This window comes from Carettochelys insculpta, chromosome 1, assembly GCF_033958435.1.
Source record: "Carettochelys insculpta isolate YL-2023 chromosome 1, ASM3395843v1, whole genome shotgun sequence".
Lineage (NCBI taxonomy): Eukaryota > Metazoa > Chordata > Testudines > Carettochelyidae > Carettochelys > Carettochelys insculpta.
The window spans coordinates 321,292,449-321,315,493 of NC_134137.1; the positions used below are offsets into that span (position 1 = coordinate 321,292,449).

Consider the following 23,045-nt stretch of genomic DNA (forward strand, 5'->3'; position numbering starts at 1 on the left):
CCAAAATGGGGGGAAGTGGGGAGGATGTGGGCCACTTGTCATCCTGGCCCAGGGCCCCTGAACCACTCCCTTACTATTCCTTAAATTGGGGCATGGCCCCAAAGGCCCACATTCTCCCTCAGTGTGTGTGTGTGGGGGGGTGTCTCTCAGGAGTTCCCCCCTTTTCCCTCCAGAGGAGTAGTGTGGGGCTTCTGTGCACCTGTGTATGCTGAACAGGCAGACTGTGATCCCTCTGCTGAACCTCCTCCTGTCTCCCTGCAAGTCAGCCCCAAACTGAGCCAGGCTCCTTCTTTTTCTCCTCCCTCTAGGCCTGGCATCGGTTGAAAGTAAAGCAGGGTGGAGCTGGCTGGGCCTAAAGGCTCTCTTTAATCCCTTGGGGGACAGGCCTTTCTCTCTGTACACCCTCACTGTGCTAATGTGAGATTTCTAAGGGTAGCTCTAGCATTTGTTTAAGAATCTGAAGTGCTTTCCAAAACCTGAGGGAGAAGCTGTGTAGCATGTTTTCAAAAATCTTAAAAGAGCAATGCACTGATGCAGAAAATATAGAACGGAATCCCTCAAAAGGAAAAATCAACCTTTTGTTGGTAGCATTTGACTCGTGATGAAAGTGAACTTGCATTGGTCCACAATTTTTTGGATGATTATCCAGCAAAACCGGCTAGCAGCATCGATGCACATCCTCTGAAATGATGGTTGAAGTGTGAAGGGATACACAAATCTTTAGCACCTCAGGCACGTAAATAGTTTGAGATTCTGGCTACAACAATGCCATGCAAGCACCTGTTTTTAAGTTCAAGTGACACTGTAAACAAGAAGCTGGCAGTGTTATTACTTGAACATGTAAACAAACTTGTTTGTCTGAGTGTACAAGAAGTAGGACTGAGTGAATTTGTAGGTTCTAAAGTTTTACACTGTTTTAATTTTAATTTTCAATTGTTATTTTTTTGTAAGTTCAACTTCCATGGTAAAGAGACTGCACTACAGACCTTGTAATGGGGGAACTGAAAAATACTATTTGCTTTGTTTTTTACAGTGGAAATATTAGTAACAAAAATAAATTAATATAAAGCAAGCACCTAAACTTCATATTCTAAGTTGTAATTGAAAAAAAAATTTGAAAAATTAGGAAATATCCAAATAAACACTATTCTATTATTATTTTACAACACAATTAATCACACGATTAATCACAATGAATTTTTTAATTGTCTGACAGCCTTCATAGCTAGCATTTTAATGTGACGCATTACAGAAATGAGTCAGCCCCAAATTTTGGCTCTGTGACAAAAGCCGCCAACGTTGCCGTTCTTCTCCTTTTCTCACTTAATTTAACTGCTGAGGGAATCCTACCAGTGTGTACAGCACGTGTTACCTATGAGGAAATATTCTTCACCTCTGAATTCTGCCATGATAAGCAGTGCCCATTCTCCTGCCAATAGTCTGCAATTTTGTCCATCTTTCATGATAATGACATAAACTCTCATTATTATTCTAAGGAAATCCTCTGCAACCTCATAATTCACAAATTCATCATCATAAAAATAAAAAGCTGGTGATAGCTGGAGCAGCCGTAGAGGTAGTTGTGTTGTCCCAGAACTAGGGTGACAATATCTCCCAGTCCCAAATATGGCCTCAGACCTGGGGAAGTGGCAGCCATGGTCGCTCCCTGCCCAGAGCCCCAGAAAAGCACCAGCCAGTCGCTTCCACCCCCCACACCTAAGTGCCTAAATACGGGACAATTAGTCCTTTTTAAAAAATAAGACAGTGCATCTTTTTGGCATCCTGAATAAGGGACCATCCTGCCCAATACGGGACAGATAGTCACCCTAGCCAGAAGTCCTCAGTGTCTCTATGTGGGAAAGGCAGAGAGAGCCTGGTTTCATACCCTCCTGTCATACAACAAAGGAATTGGTGGATGGGGCTGCTACTGGCCCCAGGATGTATACAGTGACAGCAATTTGTTGAAGTCCACGAAAAATGTTAACTTTGCTCACACAGTGTATCTCACTTGGCAGTCTGTCCAGAGGCTCAAAAATCAGAAATCTGTCTTGATGCTCAACTCTCCTCTCTGAACCACCACAAAGGAAGCAGCAAGCAAGCACCGGTGCTGGAGAATTTGTTGGAATTTGCAGGTGAATATTGTCCAACACATTATCAACACTTTCACTGCTTACTGGGCTCTTAGAAGACTTTTGGGGTAAATTACAGCTAAATAATGGCACAGAACACTGAAAGCCAGGACTGGTGGTTGTAAATAAATTTTATGGGACTGTGGGAAACTCAGCCATACCCATGACAAGTGAACACTGGGCTAACTAAAAGCATGCCAGACCATGGATGTTGCTGGACGAGAGAGGTTTAATCTGTAATTAGATTTGTTTAAAACCCTGAGGTTTAGAATCCCTTCCAGAATTGTTGTATACACTTACTGTGATAGCTTTGGCTGTTCTTGGTAGCCCCATACATATCCAATCACTTTTAAGAATTAGGTATGTTCTTGTCCTCAACATTTTTTGTGGTAACACATTTTAAAGTGTAATCGCATGTGTGAAAGAAGTATTTCCTTTTCCTAGTTTTGATTTTCCCACCAGGAGAACAGAACCACTATCTTCTATATACCATTTATTATTTTAATTATTTTACACTTTCTCCTCCTAGTCTATTTCTTCTTGATGCCTGCTGTCATTCGGTTAACACACGAGGCACAAAAACAGAAAGAAAGCTTTTGTATTTTTTCTAGATAATGTAAATGTTGATACTGCGCTTATTTATACATATCTAAACCCTTTAAACAATCCTGCTGGTCAGTTTTCTTCATTAAAAATATCACAGCAATGAATTCCACAGTTTGGTCCTCTGAATATCAAAGGAGGATCTCAGTCAAACACAGAAAGAACATTAGCTCAGCAGGCTTAAAGATTCCCCTGGTCGTCGGGTGAAGAGACATCGCTCCTGTCCCAGTATTACCACCACTCATGGTTTTCTTGAGAGTCCTGTGAAATTTGGGTTTTTTTAGGCTGCTGCTTCTGTCCTCACGTGGTTCTTCCCTTTTTTCTTGTAAAAAGTTTCTGTTGCTTATGGTTGCAAGACTAAGGCTTGAAGATGTGAAGTGAGTATACTGAAAAGCAGGGGAGATGAACATATTTTGGCTCAAAGCCACTGACCAATAGCAAATCCAGCAGGGGCCATACAACTAAGAAGGAAGAAAAAAAAACCAAACCTCACTGATGTGGTCCCCAACTGTATGGAGATCAGGGATTTGGGGTCTGGGTGGGAGGGAAGGTGAAGGAGTAGGTTGGGGGTGCGTGACCTGGATGGGAGGGGGGTGTAGGAGAGAAGTGGGGGTCTGGGCAGAGGAGGGGGCAGGGCTTGTGGGTTTAGGTGGGAAGAAGGGTGCAGGAGGGTTTGGAGTAGGGGGTCTTGGAGGGAAGGGTCAGGGTGGAAGTGGAGGGGTCTGGGAGGGAGGGGGAAGGAGCAGGGTGGGGAGTTGGGGTGGGAAGGAGGTGGGAGGAGGTGCAGGCTGCACTTACTTGCTCCAGACACACACATCTCTGCTCCCCCTCCCTCTATTCCCAGGCACCGCCCTCTGCTGCTCTGATTGTCCAGAATTCCAGCCAATCAGAGCAGTAGGAGGAAGCCTCCAGGCAGGCTGCTGAGGCCACTGCTGTTTTCCTGATCCGGCCCGCGAGGCTCAGGGTTCCAAGCCCTCCACCCTGTCACAGGAGGGGTGGGGATGCTATGGAAGGGAGCTGTGAGCCTCGCAGTCTGGGTCTAGACAAGCTGCAGGCTGGTGCAGATTGTGGACTTGGGGTTTCCCCACCCCTGCCATAAAGAATAGATTTTATTTAGGCACTGGATAGCTCAGTGGCTTGAGCCTCGGTCTGCTAAATCCAGTGTTGTAAGTTCAATCCTTAAAGAGGCCTTTTAGGGATCTGGGATAAATATTTTGTTTGTTTTGGTTTTTTTTTAAAAGGGATGGTGCTTGGTCCTGTCAAGAGGGCAGGGGATGGGACTCATTGATCTCCCGAGGTTCCTTTCACTTCTATGAGATGTGTATCTCCATATAAAAGAAAGCCTACAGGACACCAGCCTCCAGCGATGGGGATGGCGCTGCTGTCCCATGTCAGGTCTCCTTGGTGATGGGGGCTGATTCTCCAGGGAGAGGCCTCAGGGATGGCGGCTCTGTAGCCTTCAATGAGGAGGTGCCAAGGATGAAGGGGAGTGGTGTTCCAAAGCCTTCTGATGGGCGGGGAGTAAAGGGGGGGCAGGGAATGAAGCAGTAGTTGCCTCCCTCCAGCTGACCCATGGATGGGCGCCCTGGCAGCAGAAGCTGCCTCCCCTAAAAGTAGGGCACCAGGGCACAAGGCAGCTGCCCCATTGTGGAGTTCACTGGCAGCAGGGGCTGCCACCATAGGGTGCCAGGGAAGGGGGCAGCTGCCCCACAAAGGAGCTCCCCTACGGCAGGAGCTGCTGCCACAAGGTGCAGAGCTCTGGGGAAAAGGGCAGCCACCCATTGGAGCAGCTCCCTGACGGGAGAAGCTGCCACCCCCAGGTAATTTTTAGTAATTGTACTTGGAAAGAAACTAGTTCTAGACCCACTTCCACATGAAGCTGCCCGCTTACAATTCCTGATTGCTCTCCTGACCCAGAATGTGAGGTGAGGAAATGGGAGCAGGATTCATGTGGGGCTGAGATGTAAATAAGACCTTACTCCCATGAGTTCCTCACTACTGTCAGCCCTGCCAAATAAATCCATCCCCAGCCTTCTCCCTTAACTCAGTGGCCTCTTTCCTCTTTCTTATCTCACTGCAACATAGATCATCCTGGCACACAACCAGTTCATGCAGCATGGCACCTTTTATAGACCCAAGCAATGGCATAAAATGGACTTAAAAATGGTATTTGTTTGCAAGGTTTATTTTTAAAACAGCTATTGTTCCCTTTATTCAGGCATGCCACATTCCAAAACAGTGGAGGAAACTGTTGTTTTTTAAAAATTGTTCAGTTTTCTGTTTGTCGCGTTAACTAAATTAGACTAATTATATTTGATTAACAGGAATAATTTAGAAAAAAGGTTGTTTACTAATGAAAACAATCCTCTCAGATCCTGCTTATCTAAAGATCTCTGTAAACCTTTTTGTAGAAACTGCTGAATAGCCAATATATTTGCTGTGGGTTGTATATTTTTATCTGAATTAAAAAAAATGTATAAGGATGAATTGGTTTATCTCCATTGGCTACCATGAGAAACTAAGGTTCTGATCCAACTCACACTGAAGTCAATGAGCCTGTGTCTACACTAGCCCAAAACTTCAAAATGGCCATGCAAATATCCATTTCAAAGTTTACTAATGAAGCGCTGAAATACATATTCAGCACCTCATTATCATGCCGGCAGCCGCTGCACTTCAAAATTGACGCGGCTCGTCCAGATGGGGCTCCTTTTCGAAAGAACCCCAGCAACTTCAAAATCCCTTATTCCTATCTGCTGTTAGGAATAAAGGGATTTTGAAGTTGCCAAGGTTCTTCCGAAAAGGATCCCGATCTGGGCGAGTTGTGTCAATTTCGAAGTGCTGCGGTGGCCGGCATGCTAATGAGGTGCTGAATATGTATTTCAGCGCTTTATTAGTAAACTTCGAAATGGCCATTTGCATAGCCATTTTGAAGTTTTGGGATAGTGTAGACACAGCCTGAGAGTCTTTCAATGTAACTGAATAGGAGTTAGATTGGGACTAAAACCACAGTATCTGTTAATTTATTTTGAATTTACCTTTCTATTGCTGCCTCATTAGTTTTCAACTACAAGCTATTTAAGGATCCCAGCAGGAAAAAAAAGGCAGATTGGAACATTTACTGTAACTCTAGTTACCTGTAGCTGACAATAGGGACTAAGTTGAGCGCACAAATTGTGAGGATTTAAATTCATACTTCATGGGAGAAATTTTAATCTCAGACACGGCTAGTACATCCTCAGACACCTTGTAAAATGTACAGATTGAACCTCTCTAGTCTCTCTGGTCTGGCAACATCTATGGCCTGACGTAATTTTAGTCAGATATCCGCTTATAATGGATGTGACCAAGTTTCCTGTTGTCTCATAAAATTTGTTTCCAGCCACCAGTCCTGGTTCTCATTGTTCTGTGCTGTTAGTTAGCAGTAATTTACCCCTAAATGTCTTCTAGGAGGCCAGAAAGCAGTGGAAGTGTTGGTAATGCTGCTCGATAATACTGACCTCTTGTGGTTCAACAAATTCTATGGTTAGTGCCAGGAGCTGGAGGAGAAGCAAAGGTCAGGACCTAAGCTCATTGTGAGGAGATTCTGAGAGTGGTTGGAGCCCAGGAGTCAGGAATTCTGAGGAAAATAGGAATGAAGGCTGCAGCGGAAGCGGGCAGAGTTTACAGCAAGGGACAATAGAGGGAGCAGGCCTAGCACAGAGCCAGGAGGGCCAATAGCCTCACCAGGCCCCTGGGCAAGGCATGTGTGTGTGGAGGGGAGCCCTGCTCCATATCCCTGGAAGGAGTGGAGCCGCAGGCAGAAGGGGCAGGTCTGGGAGCAGCCTGCCCTCAGAGCAGCCCAGAGCAAGGCAACCCCCCTGGCTGTCCGTGCTGCCTGGTGTGCACCACATGGGGTTCCGACAATGGTTAAAGGGCCTGAGGCTCTGGCTGCTGCTGCAGTAGTAGAGGAGGTGGTTGGGAATTCTGGGCTGTTTTGTATTGCCAGGCCCCATGGCAACTTCCTCCTTTCTCTCCCTGTTTCCCGCCCTCTCCCCACCGGCAGGCCTGCATAGAGTGCATTGAGCAGGTATGGTGCAGTTTTTGCTTCCAGGCTCAAACGGTGATCCGTTGGCCCTTCTGTCTCATTAGGAAACAATGCAACTTTGTGAGAGTTTATCAGTTCTGCTGAGCTCAGTGACTTGCTAGTTAATTGTGCCTGGAGCCAGCTGAGTTCCCGACAGTACCTCCGCCCCACCCTAGGAAGGCGCTCCCTAGGATCCCAAGGTCCTGGCTTGCCAAAATATCTTCCATCAAATCACTACAGAAGACAGGGAGCATGAACCTTTTATTTGGTTTCCAGGATCATTCCTGTACCTCTTCCAATTTATCGCTTCACCTGACCCACTGGGAGTGAAAGACCAATGGACTTTATATTCCTCTCATCCGTAAGTGGAGGGTAGAAGGAAGGTCTACCTTCTTGGAGAAAGGGGTTGTGAATGAATCATTTGAGGAAACAAACATGAAACAAGGGGTGAATCTTGAAGGATTCTAAGAGTTGAAGCTCGAAGGCCACTGGGTTTAAGTCAGTGGCCACTTCTGAAGATATGGATCATAACTTCCACTAACTTAAATGAGACAACGATTTAATTCCTGCCCTGATTTACGTGTCACCTAATAGTGCTGTGTGGAGTGCAATTCATGCCAGAACTTATTCCAAAAGGTATTGTCCTTTCTTACTATCCTTACCTATCAAAGTAGAAATCCTGTTTCCACTGAAGTCAATGGGAATTTTGCCATTGTCTCCCATGAAGCCAGGATTTCATCCCAGGAGAATAGACCCCTTTGTATCTATTACTCTTCAATAACCCAGAGTTCTAACTCTCTGTACACAACAAACCCTTGGCTCGTAGGTATATAAAACTGCCAGGAGAGTCAAAAGAAGAGTACTACAAACAAGGAAGCATTCAATCTGTAAGCATCTTGAATTAAACAATGTGCTGGATATGAAGTTTGCCTTTTTTCAGTTTATTATTGATCAGCGCAGGCAGTGAAATATGCAGTATTTAAAGCTGATTGTAAATGACCACATTTCCCATTTTGGTTACTTGTAAAAGTATTTCATGGTAAAAATAGTAGTCAATTTGCTCCAAAAGAAAACATCATCAAATAAGCAATAGCGCCTCTAAAAGACAACAAAAAGATTAGAGATTATTCCAAGACAAATAAAATCCTTACACATAAAATTAGGGTTGCCAACTCTACCACACTGGATTCATCAGACATGATGCTGTGAATGGTGTTTAGTTTGCCCAGTTGGGAAAGCTGGCACCCCTATATGAAATATTTCTACATCTTTCTGGGAATTCTGATAGACCAAAATGCTACATCTATTGTTACTTTCTCTATTAATTAGTATTTTCCAAGTCTTCAAGATTGCACAACACATAAATAACCCACCTTCCCTTACAAAGCTTTTCCTTTATATGTTTCCCCCCTTTCAATTACTCTGACTACCTTTGTTTCTTTACTGCTTCTGTCTCTCTCTTCTTCTCCTAGTAGCGGGGTGCAATAAGACCCAAAGAAAAATCAAGTGCATTACTTGGAAGGAAATACAGGATGTTTTTAAGGCTATGCATAATTTGCTTATAAAATGAAGTGGTGTAGCAAGCTTTGGCCTCAATACTTTCTGCATAGCAGGGGCTTTGATACAAAAACAAGCATCTATGCACTGGAGATGCCTGTGAAAACAGTTTTAAGGATGCATATTTCAGCAGAGTTTTTCTCCTAATAAACTTAAAACCATTTTACAAACACGTGAGGCCTAAGAGCAAAGAATGAACAATAGAGATGATGAAGGAGGGATGGCACTGGCAAATCTTGCCTTTATCTAAGGAGCAAAGATACTTAGAGCTGGCCCTCATTTACTCTAACGTTAGAAAGGCAGAAAACTCTCACCTTTTAAAACTCTCATGCTGTGTCTACAGGAGAGCTCTCCTTTGAAAGGCAAAAGTTCGAATGATAACAATCGAGTTCTAGCCTTTCGAAAGTGCGCCGCTACCCACCAAAAGCAGATCGAAGGTTCCATCTGCCCTTTCGAAGGACCGCTCCATTCTTTTGCAAGGGAGCAGCCACACAGGTCGGGGCGCTCATTTGCAAGAATGGAGCTGGAGGCACCATGGATGGGGTCGCATGGCTGCCAAGCCCTTCGGGGCCCACACCTAGCTGCCTCCTTAAAGGGCCTCTCCTGAACACCCCCGCCCTGCACTAGCTGAGGCCTGCCAAGCTGCTCCAAGCAACGCAGAGCCCAGCACGCAGCATTATAGTCTGAGCACCTACTCCTGGCTTTAGACACCGACACCCTGGACATTGTGCTACAGCTGCTGTGCATAGTCATCACAGCCACCCCCCACCTCCTTGGGTGGCCGAGCTGCCCCCCACCCTTGGAATCCTGCTGGTGACCCGCTGGGTGGCCCATGCTTCTGGAGCCACCCCAGCAGCTCAGACTGGTGGGAGTGACTGGTGCTGGAGCAGTAGGACTAGGCCAGATGACTGCAGAACTTCTGCATAAGCAGACAGACCTTTCAGGAGCTCTGCCACTGGCTCGTCTCCGCACTGAGGCACCAGAATACCAGCATTGGGCCTGCTTTCCCCCTTGGGAAGTGGGTCATGATTGCTATATGGAAGTTGGCCACCCTAGACAGATACCAGTCTGTGGGGCACCAGTTCGGGGTGGGCAAGACCACTATCAGGACTGTGCTTATGGGGGTAAGCCAGGCCCCAGGTCACACTCCTGCCACAGGGAGGAGGGAGGCCGACCCCCCGGCAATGGGACCCTTGGTGGCAGGAGGCCAGGATGTGGCGGGGGGGCCAGGGGCTGAGAACTGCTTGACATGCCCTCATGATAGCATACATCCTCCAACCCGTGCAGGTCATCCGTGCGATCAATGCAATGCTCCTCCACAGAGTCATCCACGTGGGGTTCTGGACACAGCAGCCTCAGGATTTGCAGCACTTGGCTTCCCAAACTGCTTTGGTGCCCTGGATGGGATGCACATTCCCATCCATACCCCAGCACACAGTGCCAGCCACTAGATCAGCAGAAAGGGCTACCACTTAGCAGTCCTCCAGGCCCTGGTAGATCCCAAAGGCTGGTTCACGGATGTGTACATGGGCTGTGCAGGCCGGATACACAACACACGTGTTCCAGAATTCTGGCCTGTGCTGGTGCATGGAGGCCAGGACCTCTCAATGGGAACTCCCAGTCGGCAATGCCACCATGCCACTCTGCATGGTGGTGGTGATCGCCTACTCCTTGCAGCTGTGTCTCATGCAATTCTATATAGGCCACCTCAACCCCACCCAGAAGGCCTTCAACACCCGTTTCAACCAGATTCACAATGTGATCGAGTGGGCCTTTGGGTGCTTGAAGGGGCAGTGGCGATGCCTCCTCTCATGCCTGGAGTTCAGGGGGCAGAACGTGCCACAGGTGGTGGGCACCTGCTGTGTCCTCCACAACATTGTGAAGGGTATGGGGAATGCCTTCCTCAAGGGGCTGGTGGCCGAATCTGGCCCTGGCTATGAGCACCTGGCTGCTGCCCCCAGTTGCCAGGCCAAACAAGATGGGGTCTGTATCAGAGAGGCCTTCTGCGAGAGCATCACTCATGGGCAGCACTGACCACTACCCTTCAACATCCCCTGACACATCTACCCCTCAGCACACACACCACCACCACCATCCCCCCACTAAGAACACAGGATACAGGAATCTTTGGGAAATAAAACTTTTATTTTCCACTACTATTTTTGATCCATTAACTAACTTAAAAACTCTGTACAATGTGGGGGGGGGGAAACTATGTACACTGGGAGGCTGGGAGGGACATGAACCTGGAGGAGAGTGGGGGGGGATCAGTCAGGGGCAGGGGTCATAGACCGAAAGAGCCCTGTCAGCCCCGGGATCTCCTCTCTCCTCGGGTTCAGGGTCTGCAGCGGGGCTTGGATGGGGTGGGAACCATGGTTAGGTAGGGCTGTGGGAAGGCTTGAGTTGGGTCGGGCTCAACGTGGGAGTGGGAGAGGGGTGGCAGGACAGGCAGCATGAGAGGCCAAGAGGTGGGTCACATTGGCCATGTGCTCCTGCAGTGTCCTGCAAATGTCCTCAAGGCTGGACAGTAGACGGTCCCAGGGCATCCTCCCCCATGCCACGTTGGCCTCCTCTAGCTGGAAGTGTCACTCCACCACCTGAGTGGTGGAGGCTGGAGGCTTCCTTCCCCAACCACCACTGAGGTCTCTGACCATGGGCCCAACATGGTGGTGTTGGGGGTGTTTACCTGTGCCACCTCTGACAACTCCAGGGAGCTCTCTGGGACCACAGAGGGCATGGGTCTCTCCTGGCCCTCAGATGGTGCAGCTGAAAAGAGAGAAAGATGGTGTTTCAGTTCCTAATCATGGCCCTGGGGGCCGTTCCCCTTGGGGTGACACTCACACCCCTGGGGACAACACTCACCCTCCTGAGGACAACAGCCCCCGTCCCAGGGCACGGCAGCCATGGGGTACCACAGGTGTGTAGAGGTTCTCTGCCCATGTGGGACTCTTCCTGGGTGTGGTCCAGCCCCACCTACCTCTCGCTGTGCATGCAGTTCATAGTGTTATCTGTGGGAGAAGGTGCTGGCTGTTTCCAGTGTCATCATGGCACGCTGGGTGCCGCGGCCAGCCAGGATGTGTCTGGACCACTAGGCATGGGCAAGGCCCACTGGCAGCTGTGTCACCCCCTGCTCTGGTGCATGCTCTGCTGGGGACTTACCAAAGTCCAGGGACACCCAGTTCCCAGTTGCCCAGCTGGACAACTGGGAGGGCACATTGATGACAAGGTCCCTCTCGCTGCTCGACCACTCCACAGTGGGGTCTGGCTGCTGGCTACCTGCTCCTGGCTCCTCCTGTGCCTCCGGCTGCAGCTTATCCCCAGATGTGCCCAGGATGGCAAGTGGTGGGGAGCTGTCCTGGGGCCCCAGGATGGACCAGAGGTCCCGGTAGTAGAGGCAGGTGGAGAGACATGCCTCTGAGTAGCTGGCCTCATCCCTGGCTCAGGCACAGCTCTGCTGCAGCTCCTTCACCTTACTCTGGACTTTGTCCAGGGTTCACTCGGGGTGTCCCCTGGTGCTGAAGTCATGGGTGAGGCATCCAAAGGCTGTGGCATTGCACTGCTTTACCCCCATCTCCTTGAGGATCTCCTCCTCCTTCCAAAGTCCCAGGAGGTGTCTCAGCTCTGGCTCTTTCCAGGAGGGAGCCCTTCTTTTTTTTTCCCCCTCTGGTGCTGGCTCCTAGGAGAGCTCTGAGGGGGGCCCTGGGGATCCTGCATCAGGCAGCTGCTTGCCATCGTGGGGTTTTTTTCAGTTTTGGTGGTGGTGCAAGAGTATTCTCAGCTCAGCTTCTGGGTCTCTACAGAGAGATCATAGGGCCTCGCTGCTGCAGGCCATGGCATCTCTGTGCTCCAGCTGTCCGGCACCATGGCATCCCTGTGCTCCAGCTGTCCGGCACCATGGCATCTCTGTGCTCCAGCTGTCCGGCACCATGGCATCCCTGTGCTCCAGCTGTCCGGCACCATGGCATCTCTGTGCTCCAGCTGTCCGGCACCATGGCATCCCTGTGCTCCAGCTGTCCGGCACTCTTTCGAAAGGCTGTCAAGCATCTACATGTATCTTCTTTTTGAAAGAGAATTTCAAAAGGGGACACTCCTCCTAATATGGGATTGGAGTTGGGATTTCAAAATCTGCATCACGTTCCTCCAGTTTTCTTTCAAAAGAATGCATTGTACGTGTAGATGCTCCTTGCGTTCTTTCGAAAGAGGGCTGGAATTTTCGAATTTATTTGCACGTGTGGACACAGCATCAGAATCCTTGACTAACAGATAAGCAAAGTGCATTATTAAACCCATGCCAGCATCATTTAACATATTTCAACATTTCTACATTTAGGGGAAAGAGTCAACTTTTCTGAATTTCACAACCAGAGTCTGGCCACACTGAATGACTCACCTCCTCGAACTTCACAGTAGAAAAACGTCCCAGATTAAAAGGGAAACATTAGTTTATTTTTCTTTATCCTCTTTTTCCTTCTTAATCTTTCACTGTCCCCTCACTCATCCTTTATCGTGTCTGTATCAGTCCCATCTTTGAGTCCTTTTACTGGTTCTCCATCTACAAGTACACCAAATTAAAGCTCCTTGTTCTGGTCTTCAGGACCTTGCACAATTCTGACTCACCCTGCTTCTCTGTCCTTGTCTCTTTTTGTGTCACCACCCATCTCCTCAGCTCTACTGATGCCAGTCTCAGCATGTTTGTCCTTGTCTCCTATAGCATCTGTGGGCCTTCATATCGTCCCTATTAACTGAAGGCCCTTTTGTAAGGTTCACTACCCTCTCTACATTCAATACTCTCCTGCACACCCACTTCTGCTATGATTTCTGTAAAAACGCAGCCGGTTGGTAATGGTGAAGTTGATGTGTAATCGGATAGAGGGTACATCTATCACACAAAATACTCCCTCCCTCAGATTAAATTGTCAAAAAGGGAGCTAGCCTCCACCTTGTCTCAGGACTGCTGACGGGAAGGGGAATGGGGCAGCAATTGTACTGGGGCCTAGAGATTCAAAGGGGCCTGGGGCTTCAGCTGCCACCACCACTGCTGCAACTGCACATGGCTCTGAGGGCTAGCAGGGTGGAGCATACCAGGATATGGGCAGCACTAAGGTATGACTGGTCTCGGCCCGGCCTTTTCCGGTGCGCAGAGCTGCCCTCCCACTCTGCTCTGGGGCCTGCAATGTCTGTCAGCCCCCGCTGCCTTGTGCACTTCTATCCCAGGATCCTCCCTCTTTGTGTCTTACAGACCCTAATCCTGGTCCCATAAAGTTTGTTTACAGCTGCTAGACACTATTGACCTCTCGGGGTCCGGCAAATTCTCTTGTCTGGTGCTGATCAGGTCCCAGGGGTGGCCGATTAGAGGTTTAACCTGTACTGATAATCTTGCTAGTCTGAAAATTCAAGGGTTAACTTTATCCACATCATTAAATACTACTAATTGATTGCGCATGTTTAATTTTCATCACTGGAAAAAGACACTTGTTTTAAAAAAATACTTTTCGGCTCTCACCAAAAATGACAGACAGAAGCATAAAAATGTAATTGATATGACAGTGTTTCCAAAAGGGCAGCTTTTCACTTTTAAGTACCTCTCCACTTTATTTTATTTGTGATAGTTGTGACCATGTGTAAAACTACAATCGCCCACTGTTGTACTCTATTAAACAGCACTAATGACATTCTGTATGGCTGGCTTAGTGATGCCAACTGCAATACGGTGCACTGAATATCAACCCCGCTAGCTACAAGGACTTTTACTCTTCCTCCTTCTTATCCCTAAGGCACTCGTTATTCATAAACCTGCTGCTTTTGGTATTGTATTCTATCCTTGGCTGTCTCCAGCAGCGTCTATCAGAACTCAGATTTAAGAGAGAAACATTGCTCAGACGCAAGAGTGAAGTACAGCGTTAAATAGTACCAGAGAGGTAGCCACATTAGTCCATATTCTAACCAAACAAAACAGCAGTCACGTAGCACTTTAAAGACTAACAAAATGATTTATTACGTGATGGGCTTTTGTGGAAGAAGTGGGTCTGTCCCACGAAAGCTCATTGCCTTATACATCCTTTTGTTAGTCATTAAAGTGCTACATGACTGCTGGTTTGTTTTACTGTGTTGAAGTGCAACTTTCAAGTTTAGGGAGGTCAACATAATCCACAAATTAAATGGCTGGTATCACGGAGTCCAGGATTTAAAATGTGACTTACAATGCCTATGTGCTGTAATAATGTGGCTAGGAATATTCTTTTCGTTCTAGATATTTTGTTAACAACACCTGCTGTTGGGCTTATTGAAGAAATTAAATAACAGTGTTTGGCCTTTCTCTATAGCAGTTCAAAAGCACTAGCATTAACAAGACACTGGTGTGAACAGGAAGCTGAGGTATTTCAGGGAATCGTGGCAGAGGATCAGACAGCGGAGATAACATGGGAGAAGAAAGTACTGAAGAAGAGACACAATGAAAAGTGAGTAGGGGAGGTATGGTGTTGCCAGAGTACGTGAACTGTGTGTGTGTAGGGGGCACAATATATAAAAAAGGAACAGATTAGAGCAGGGGCTTTAAGGCAAAGTGGGAAGGTGGCCCTGCCTCCTGTCTTGATGATCTGTTTACTTCCCTCCATATCTCAGTCTTAGCCCATTTGTATTTTGCCAAAACCATTTTTGTGTGCGCAAATTAAATTCTGCAAACTATCTAAGTAAGGCCGTGTCTACACTAGCCAAAAACTTTGAAATGGCCATGCAAATGGCCACTTCAAAGTTTACTAATGAAGCACTGAAATACATATTCAGTGCCTCATTAGCATGCGGGCAGCCGTGGCACTTCGAAAATGATGTGGCTCGCCGCCGCACGGCTCGTCCAGACAGGGCTCCTTTTCGAACGGACTCCGCCTACTTCAAAGTCCCCTTATTCCTATGAGCAGATGGGAGTAAGGGGACTTTGAAGTAGCTGGGGTCCTTTCGAAAAGGAGCCCCGTCTGGATGAGCCACGCAGCGGCGAGCCACGTCAATTTTGAAGTGTTGCGGCCCCCCGCATGCTAATGAGGTGCTGAATATGTATTTCAGGGCTTCATTAGTAAACTTCGAAATGGCCATTTGCTGGCAATTTCGAAGTTTTTGGCTAGTGTAGACACGGCCTAAAGGTTATATACCTTAAAGTATGTTGAGGTTGGAGCTAACTGAAAAACAGGATGAATTTTTCATTTACATTTTCATGAAAAAATATGTCCTTTCTTCTCACTGAAAACTTGAATTTGAGACTTTCTGACCAGTTCTTGCAGGGCAAAGGCCTGAAGAGAGAATGACAGTGTGCTCTCCTTTTTGGGCCTCTGCGCTAGTCAAGATTATTCTTTTTAAAACCCTATTTTTCTCCCAAAAAAAGCAACAAGGATTATTAAAGACTGGGAAAAACTCTCATATCAAGAAAGATTAAAAAGGTTGGGTTTGTTTACCCTGGAAAGGAGATGAATAAAAGGGTTATTACATATTCATATAAAATAATAAATGATGTCAAGAAGGCAGATCAGGAACTTCTGTTCTCCCTGTCTCCATTACCCCTGCGGGAAATTAAGAACTGATCAAAGGAAATACTTTTTCATACAGTGTGTAATTAGATTGGGATTAAAGTGTCATAGGAAGCCACTAAGGCTAAGAAAGGGATTGGGTATTTATGTAGTTTTCAAGAAAATCCAGATTTGTCATAATTAATAATGACAAAAGCTTTGGAAGGGATATTAAACAACGTGTTCCAGGATTTAGGACAGCCCCTGGTTCTTAGAGGCCAAGGTGAGACATATATTTGGAGTAGGTTATTGCACAACTCTTCACTGCAGGGTTCTTACACCCTCCTCTGAAACATGTGGTTCTGACCATGTCAGAGACAGGATATTGGATGTTGCATTTGATCCACTCTGGTATACTCACTTCTGTGTTCCTCCTTCCATCCTCTCTTAATGCTCATGTTCATTTGTTTGTTTTTTTCTGTAACTCCCCAAAATACTCTCTCTTTCCTACTACTTTCTGTGCCTCCACAACTGTTCTCCACATGATCCATTCCTCTATATCCCCCACAATTCCTGGTCCTTCAGAACTCCCCAGTGCCCTGCCAAGCATCTATGATGCCTAGTGATTCTTAACACGTATCCAGTCAGTGATGAAGCCCCACAGCATTCCAGGTTCATCACAGAAACGTAAGTAGGTGAAATGCACAAGACAGATCCCTAATTGCAAGGTCAGTCCCAAACTCTGAGCCACCTGGGAGCTCAATCTTGGAGCTCATCATTAATCTCATTGTTTATGATCATCTCACACATTCAAGGCCAGGTCTTTGGTCCCACTTTGGTTGCTGGTAGAAAACTATTTCCCTGAGATGCTGGTAGAAAACAGAACTCAGCAGCACCTCTTTCTATACGTTTCCACAGCTTGGTGTGCTCTGGTGCTTACCTGGGTGTCCAGGTCAATACACTGACACTTCTGGCTTTGATATCTTCCTAGCATCAGCTAACCTGTGGAGGAGCCAGCCTACAACAATAGTGATTCCCTGATAGGTCTCTTAAGGCAAGTGGTTTGTGAATTAAAATTGGTCTATACCTCATTGCCTAAAAATCACTATTTATGCATGAAACTTGGAGTTCAGAAAATTTGCTGTTGCTATGAACATGTCAGCTGAAAAATCGTGAACCACGGGGAAACACATGTCATTTCTGACTAAGCTACAGAAACATCTCTAGTCCTACCCTTTCCTAATTCCCTGAAAGAAATCTCACAGGCTGGTTAAGCATTCCAATCAGCAGACACCTTGGTTACTCCAAACAAAAGTGAGAGAAGGTAGAAATGGGGTCTTGAAACACAAGTCTGGCTGCATCCTGAACTATGGAGTTAGGTGAATTTTTGGGGGGCAAACAGTAAATTCATCAAAATATGCAGTCTTCAGGGACAGTGATACTGTTTGCCAAATGAATTTGGATAGCAGTTTCAGCCAAAAAAGAAAAATGGAAAAAAAGTGAAAAAGTGAAAATATTTTTATTGTTTAATTTTGCCCTTTCATTTCAAAGTGCTGTTTTGTTTTGAAATGTAGGTACATTTAAAAAGTGACAATGCCAAAAATGGTCCAAAACAAAATGAAAAAAATTCAATAAATTTAGTTTTGGGTCAAACATTGCGTTTCAACTGAACAATTTTATTTTATTTTTTTGTTCAGTGAAGAACCCAAAAAAAAAAAATCAGTTTCAGTTCAACCTGAAACAATTCCAGCTTTGCCCCCAGTTTTCAGTTTGGCCTCCAAACTGAAAAATCAATTTTTTTCCCTACACGTGTTACAAAATAAAACAGAAACACTTTACCTTTTGCTTTTTAGTCACATTCTTCTTGTGATTTTCTTTTTTGCTCTCATCTTCATACACCAAAACAAAGTCAATTCTTCGTTGGCCATCATTAAAAAATAAGGAGTCAGGTTTTTGATCAAACTCTACCTACAAGGAATGCAGAGCATTTTGAATATGAAGCTCTTTACAAGACTGTTTTTTTGCAAGCTGACTATGTACTTAAATGGAGAGGAGAAACACTCAATGTGCATTACATCCTTATGCCAGTTAATACAATAGCAACAAAACTCAGGATCATACTGTTTTCTTTTGTAAAGAGCCAGATCTCTGCATGACAAAGGGGCAGCAGAACTAGCTAATTTTGTCCTTCAAACACTGTGGATTATCTTTTGTGAACAAGGCAATGGAAGGGGCATTGCTATTACCAAATAAGGCCTCTATCAATTAATTTAATGCTATTGTAGTATACTATTACAGATTCTTGTTATAAGGGATTTTGGTTTCTGTAGGGACTCAGACAAACTGGCTTCTCATCTTTCCCACAAACTTTGCCAGAAGTCTGAGCTTCTCAATAACTGAAAAATGCTTCCATGACTCCATACACACAAGAGCCAGAGCCACATGTACGATGTTGAACCAGAAAAGGATAGGGCCATAGTGCAAATGCACTCACAAAATGTAACATATTCCATGTGGATACACTTCTTATTTTATTAGCAAGGTCTCAGCAAGCCCAGAACATTGTTAAACATTGCACATCCATTATGTTACAATATATGCCAAAAATCAAAAAGATTAATGCAGCCATAAACCATCATCCAGTCCCTAGAGGAAAGTAGGACAGATTGTCATATCCACTAATAACATCTTAATGTGTTAATTCATGTGTATGACATTTTAGGTACAATTGATGATGGGTTTGATGCAAAAATCTGAATGCTGGAGTTATGGTTTTGTAGTTAGTTTGTGGGAATACCTGTGGGTATCAGCATGTGTAATAACACTTATGTTTCAGTTTTCACCATGGTTATTTTTAGTAAAGATATAGGCAAGTTGCTGGCAATAAATAAAACCTCATGGAAATATGTGACCTATCTGTGACTTTTACTAAAATAACAGGGGGGAGATACTGACCGCTGAGGGATTTGGGGGGGAAGGGCAGCACTGAAGTCTGAGACCCACAGCGGGGACTGACAGCTACTGGGCTCCTGCCGCAGCACAGCTGAAGTCAAAGAGGTCTCTTATAGTCATGGAATCTGTGATCTCCATGATGAAGTTGTGTGCTCAACATAACACCCCTTTTCATAGAGTCATAGAATCACAGGGCTGGAAGGGACCTCAGGAGATCATCTAGCCCAGCCCCCTGCTTCAAGCAGGACCAACCCCCACTGAGTCATCCCAGCCAGGGCCTTGTCAAGCCAGGACTTAAAAACCTTGAGGGATGGAGAATCCACCACCTCTCTAGGCATTCCAGTGCTTCACCACCCTCCTTTTGTTAACAACTAGATCTTAATGTCATCAGAATTCTGACCAAGTCTAAAGAAGAAATAAGCGTCCGTGTGGCCTAGGTTAAACTGTAAAGCGTACATGATATCGGACCACATTCTTGGCTGGTGTAAGCTCATGTAGCTCCAATGAAGTCACTGGAATGATGTGAATTTATTCCAGTTTAGGATCTGGCTCAAAGTTGTATGAGAGAAGATATGTATTCCTAGACACTTGCAAACCTGCTGAAAACAAGTACTTCTGTCCCTGCCTTTCCTGTACTGACCCTCATGTCAAAGAAATGACTTATGTGAGGCAAAGTAAGATATGTATTTCCTCCTTAAGCAAGATAAATTCCTTTAAATAACAAATGAGGTGCTTTACTCACTGTTGTCTGAATGGTAATTTTACCTATTATTACCAACATTTTTAAACACAACTGTTATAAATTCCTCAATGCTTAGAAGATTTGGCATAATCAATGTTTCAAACTTCTTGACATCCAGCATCTTTACATTATTGTAATAAGATGGAATATCTGTTTGAATCAAATGTATCAGCAGTTGTAATTTCTTAGAATTAGAGGAGTTAGAGTTGACAGAGACCGATTAGGTCACCCCACTGGGCCATTCAATGATAGCTTGCAACAGCTGTACTTTTAAATATAAAACACAGCAATGCTAGTGTTATCTTCAGACCAGCGTTAAATGTCGTGTGACAGGGCTTACCTTCATAATGACTAGATTTCAGTGTAGTGTTAAAATATCAAATTACTTTAAAACTATTTTGTTTTTTAAATGAGCATCCTCTTTTCTACTGATGCAAAACACGTTAATATTTTTTTCACAGTTTATTACATTTCTTGGAGCTAAACTAAACAGTAGAGTGATGCTAGAGATACTGGATTTGTATTTTATCACACTTGTTCCTACCTTGACAACTACGCTCTCATTTGTATTTTAAAGAATGAGACAATATGAACTTAGGAAAGAGTAAAACAACTGAAATCAGGTCAACAAGCAGGTGTTCTAAATATAACAATCATACTAAAAAGAATTTGTACCATTCCTGTTACTTAAGGGTGTGTTTACACAACAAAGTTATTTCGGAATAATGGCCGCTATTTCAAAATAACTTTGCAAGCATCTACACAATGCAACAGCTATTTCAAAATAATATTGAAATGTCAAAACAAAAAAGCAGTCGGTAGCACTTCAAAGACTAACAAAATAATTGATTAGGTGAGCTTCCGTGGGACAGACCCACTGTCCCATGAAAGTTCACCTAATAAATTATTTTGTTAGTCTTTAAAGTGCTACTTAACTGCTTTTTTGTTTTGATAGTACATAGACTAGCACAGCTCCCTCTCTGTTAATATTGAAATGGTGGACAGCTTATTTTGAATTTGGTAAACCTCACTGTATGACGAATAGCGCCTATTTTGAAACTGATATTCTGAAATAGGTGCTGTGTAGACAGGGAACAGATCCTATTTCAAAATAATTTATCATGTGTCCAAGACACCTATTTCAAAACAGGCTCTATCGTCTCTGGAAATTCTGTTTCAAACTTGCTGAGTGTTATGTGTAGATGCACTACTTAGGAATAAGCTATTGTGGAAAATCTCTTCCGGAATAGCTTATTCTGAAATAATGTTGCTGTGTAGACATAGCCTAAGGGACAAAGACAATAAATAGTGGGCTAATCTTTATTCCATAATTACAGAAGACTCTCATGTATCTAAATCTGTAATACAAAGGGGAAAATAGTAGTGACCCATATATTTAGATTGCAAACACTTTTCATTGTAAAAAGAGCCTCGCAATTTTTAAAGAGAAGTTCTATTATTTGCAGAAGGCCTTCGACGTTCAGGAGAGAGAACACCCTCAGGTTGGAGGAGAGCCTTTTCTTTGTCCCATGAAATTCCATTCAGGTTTTACTGAGATTTAAAAGCTGCGTCTACACGTGAACGCTACTTCGATGTAGCGGCACCAGCTTCGAAATAGCGCCCGTCGCGTCTACACGCGTCGGGCGCTATTTCGAAGTTAACTTCGACGTTAGGCGGCGAGACATCGAAGTCGCTAACCCCATGAGGAGATAGGAATAGCGCCCTACTTCGACGTTCAACGTCGAAGTAGGGACCGTGTAGACGATCCGCGTCCCGCAACGTCGAAAATGCTGGGTCCTCCATGGCGTCCATCAGCTGGGGGGTTGAGAGATGCTCTCTCTCCAGCCCCTGCGGGGCTCTATGGTCACCGTGGGCAGCAGCCCTTAGCCCAGGGCTTCTGGCTGCTTCTGCGGCAGCTGGGGATCTATGCTGCAGGCACAGGGTCTGCAACCAGTTGTCAGCTCTGTGTATCTTGTGTTGTTTAGTGCAACTGTGTCTGGGAGGGGCCCTTTAAGGGAGCGGCTGGCTGTTGAGTCCGCCCTGTGACCCTGTCTGCAGCTGTGCCTGGCATCCCTATTTTGATGTGTGCTACTTTGACGTGTAGACGTTCCCTCGCTGCGCCTATTTCGATGTTGGGCTGAGCAACGTCGAAGTTGAACATCGACGTTGCCGGCCCTGGAGGACGTGTAGACGTTATTCATCGAAATAGACTATTTCGATGCCGCAACATCGAAATAAGCTATTTCGATGTTGGCTGCACGTGTAGACGTAGCCAAACTGTTGTAAATCACTCTCTCTCTCTTCACTTGCCTTCCTCAGGAAAATGTTGGCAGTATTTCAAAATTACAGAACATGATCATTTCAAAGATCTGGGCCTTCAACCCCCTTTGAAGTAACAGAGACACTATACTGAAAGGACAAATGAAGTGAGCTGCTGTAGCAGCTGTTGCAGTAGAAGTGAGGGAAAGGGAAGAAAGCCAGCTCGGGCTTCTGCCAGTCATTCCTCTCGTCTCCCTTTTGGGGTAGACATATGGTCCAACAGACTATGCTGTTCCCTGGGCAAAAAGGTTTTTCAAACTGCTCACTAATATGCTTAGTCCTGTAGCTCCAGTGGTAAAGTCATGCTGCAAGGCTGAACATACAGCATTCAGACTCTTACAATAATGAATAATGAGGGGAGGGAAGGTTGTTACAGTTGCACATCACAGAATTTTTGTTTAAATAGGAAACTATGTTAAAATGCAAAGATAAAAGTAAGTCATTTAGGCTGCAAAGTTAAGTACTCAAAAGTCAGGAAATGCAGATTTAAGGTAGCCCATGCCACCTTAACCTAGGTGCCCCACATGCTTGCATGCATTATGATGCAGGTTTGAATTACATGATCACTAGAGCCAGTGTTTTACAGCAATACGGTAGAGTAATTTCAGAGTATTAATTCAAAGAACACTTATATCGACAAACGAGCAAGAGTTAATCCTTTACAGCACAATGTGTACTGGGGGAAGGGGACAGGCGCCAGCTGTGAAAGGGAAGTTGTGGACAGATGCGGGGCACTTGAGAGGCTACAGGCTGCTCTGTGCTGGGGGAAAGAGGTAGGAAGAAGCCAGCTGTGTGAAGGTGAGGTGAGTGGAGAAGAGGTGCTACAGATGCTGCTGAGAGCAAGTGCAAGTTCTGTCTGCCTCATTCCATACATGGGACAGATGTATAAGGGGCCAAAGCAAGGACAACCTTAAATCTGGCATTTCCTAACTTTTGAGACCTTGACTTTGCAACCTAATTTTCTTTTGAGAATGTTCAGTTTTGTCATAACAGGGATGGGCAATGACACGACAAACCTGCAGAGGCTGGACATTCCCCAGTGTCTTACATCACAATAGCATTGATATATTTCACCTTTTACACAGCAGAAAGATTTAGCTATTGTATTGCATATTCATGAATCCAAGTGTAGAAAGGGTGATTCACATTGGTGAGCATAGAACTGGAAGCCAATTTTTTAAATT

General features: G+C 45.3%; 1 protein-coding gene across 3 annotated transcripts in view; it reads right to left on the bottom strand.

Moving 5' to 3' along the window:
• ANO6 (anoctamin 6) overlaps positions 1–23,045 on the bottom strand; it is a 140,025-nt gene that overhangs the window by 40,702 nt on the left and 76,278 nt on the right. For 2 of the 3 annotated variants that reach the window (XM_075014140.1, XM_075014152.1), the window contains one exon: positions 17,688–17,816. The exons of the other annotated variant lie outside the window; for it this stretch is intronic. In XM_075014140.1, the coding sequence (XP_074870241.1) occupies positions 17,688–17,816 (129 nt within the window). Of the gene's footprint in view, positions 1–17,687; positions 17,817–23,045 lie in introns of those variants that run through there. 3 annotated transcript variants of the gene reach the window in all.